Source organism: Arachis ipaensis, chromosome B08 (genome assembly GCF_000816755.2).
Source record: "Arachis ipaensis cultivar K30076 chromosome B08, Araip1.1, whole genome shotgun sequence".
NCBI classification, from domain to species: domain Eukaryota; kingdom Viridiplantae; phylum Streptophyta; class Magnoliopsida; order Fabales; family Fabaceae; genus Arachis; species Arachis ipaensis.
Genome location: NC_029792.2, coordinates 124,698,762 through 124,701,022, shown reverse-complemented (window position 1 = coordinate 124,701,022; position 2,261 = coordinate 124,698,762). Strand labels below are relative to the sequence as shown.

The 2,261-nt window shown below is 42.1% G+C and overlaps 1 protein-coding gene across 1 annotated transcript; it reads left to right on the top strand.

Annotated features, from left to right (window-relative positions):
- Window positions 204-1,992, top strand: LOC107614004 (probable sugar phosphate/phosphate translocator At2g25520). The gene has a single exon (XM_016316213.2). It carries the CDS (start codon window positions 411-413, stop codon window positions 1,512-1,514), a length of 1,104 nt encoding a protein of 367 aa, XP_016171699.1. The 5' UTR covers window positions 204-410; the 3' UTR covers window positions 1,515-1,992.

The window sequence follows — 2,261 nt, the reverse complement described above, 5'->3', positions numbered from 1 at the left end:
TATTTTACACAGTCGTGCAATTATATCCGTTTTTTATAAATATTTACGCGATCAATTGAAATAGTAGTTATTTTATATTTTTGTACGACACCATGTTACGTGATTAGATACACGTGTAAAGTTATTTTTTATTGATAGTACATCAAAATTAAATTTATATTATTATATTATATAATTAAATATGTGAAAAACCTAAACCATAGCCCATAACATAGCTGATATGGCAGTACGTTTAGTTGTTGTGTGTTTTACGTTTTACCACATCAAACAAACAAAACAAACTTCCACTCTCTCTCTCTCCTCTCACAACACTCCACTCCACACACTCCCATCTCTCTTGTGACTCTTTCTTCTCTTCTCTCGTATTATTATTTTTTTCCATCTTCTCCAACAACAAACACAAAATAATAATGGGCAAAGGAGGTACACAATCGTCATCCTCCGCCGCGGCGGCCACGTCGTCGCAACCAATAAGCGACGGCGTTTTGAAGAAGATAGTCGTGGCCTACACCTACGTGGCCATATGGATCTTCCTGTCGTTCACAGTGATCGTGTACAACAAATACATTCTGGACAAGAAGCTGTACAACTGGCCATTCCCGATCTCGCTCACGATGATCCACATGTCATTCTGCGCCTCCCTCGCGTTCTTCCTCGTCCGCGTCCTCCGCCTCGTGGATCTCCCCTCCGCCATGTCCACCTCCCTCTACATCTCCTCCGTCGTCCCGATCGGCGCCCTCTACTCGCTCTCCCTCTGGCTCTCCAACTCCGCCTACATCTACCTCTCCGTCTCCTTCATCCAGATGCTCAAGGCACTCATGCCGGTCGCCGTCTACTCCATCGGCGTTCTCCTCAAGAAAGAGTCTTACCACAGCAACACCATGCTCAACATGTTATCCATCTCCCTCGGCGTCGCCGTCGCTGCCTACGGCGAAGCCAGGTTCGACACCTGGGGAGTTACATTGCAGATTGGAGCCGTGGCGTTTGAAGCCACGCGCCTCGTCCTGATCCAGATTCTGCTGACGTCAAAGGGAATCTCGCTTAACCCTATAACTTCTCTCTACTACGTTGCGCCGTGCTGTTTGCTTTTTCTATCTGTACCGTGGCTCGTTGTGGAGTACCCTCTGCTGAGGGAAACTTCGAGTTTTCAGTTTGATTGGGTCATTTTCGGTACCAATTCGCTTTGCGCTTTCGCCCTCAACCTTGCGGTGTTCTTGCTGGTTGGGAAGACGTCGGCGCTGACCATGAACGTCGCCGGAGTGGTCAAAGATTGGTTGCTTATTGCGTTTTCTTGGTCTGTGATTCGCGATACTGTTACGCCGATTAATTTGTTTGGATATGGGCTTGCGTTTCTTGGTGTGGCGTATTATAATCATGCCAAGTTGCAGGGGCTCAAGGCTAAGGAGGCGCAGAGGAAGGTTGAGGGTGGTGGCGCCGGCGGTGACCATGATGAGGAGAAAGGGAGGTTGCTGCCGGATAGGGATGGAGACAAGAGGGGTGATCAGCAAAAGTGAAAAGATTTTGGTTTCCAAAAAACTGTTTCTTGAACATAGTCATTATCGTCATCTGTTTATCATCCAATAATGATATATATAAGGATGATGAGTTAGCAGAAATACGATGATAACTATATTTAAATAATGTTGTTAATGTGGTAGTTTAGTTTAGAAACGAAAACAATGGAGTAAAAAATAAAACATGGAGCAGAGGAGGAAGAACAAAATGGAGTCAGGACTAGTAGAAGGTGGCATCCTCTGCAACTTGAAGATTTGGTAATTTTTTTTTCTTATAGATATTTACAATATATTGTGACGGATTTGGGATTCGGAGAATTTGTTGCCTGAAGAGTGAATCACATGTGTAACTAGAATGAGAGTCTCAAATCCTTTTATTTATTTACTTTCCTTAGTTTTTCTTTTCATGCTGTGTTACTATAGGGACTTATATGGAGTTTTTCTAATGCTTATTTAAACATGATACATTTTCTGTTCAGTGTTTGGCCATATGATGTTGAATGAGTAATTAGTCATTTCTGACCATGAAAGATTGAGGCGCTGACAATACTGACCATGATTAATTTAAATTAACTTTGTAACCATGAAAGATTTGCTCCGTTTAACATTTCTAACCAAACGTCAATTTTTTAAATTTGCCGTTAATAAGCCAAAGATGTATTTGCTTTTGTCAAATTCTCAATTTTTTTGTGGTTAAATATGTCAACAAATATATATTTATTCCCTTTCCATTCCAATTCAACATCA

Coding starts and splice junctions, on each gene's coding strand:
- LOC107614004 (XM_016316213.2), top strand. CDS start 411: ATGGGCAAAGGAGGTACACAATCGTCATCCTCCGCCGCGGCGGCCACG.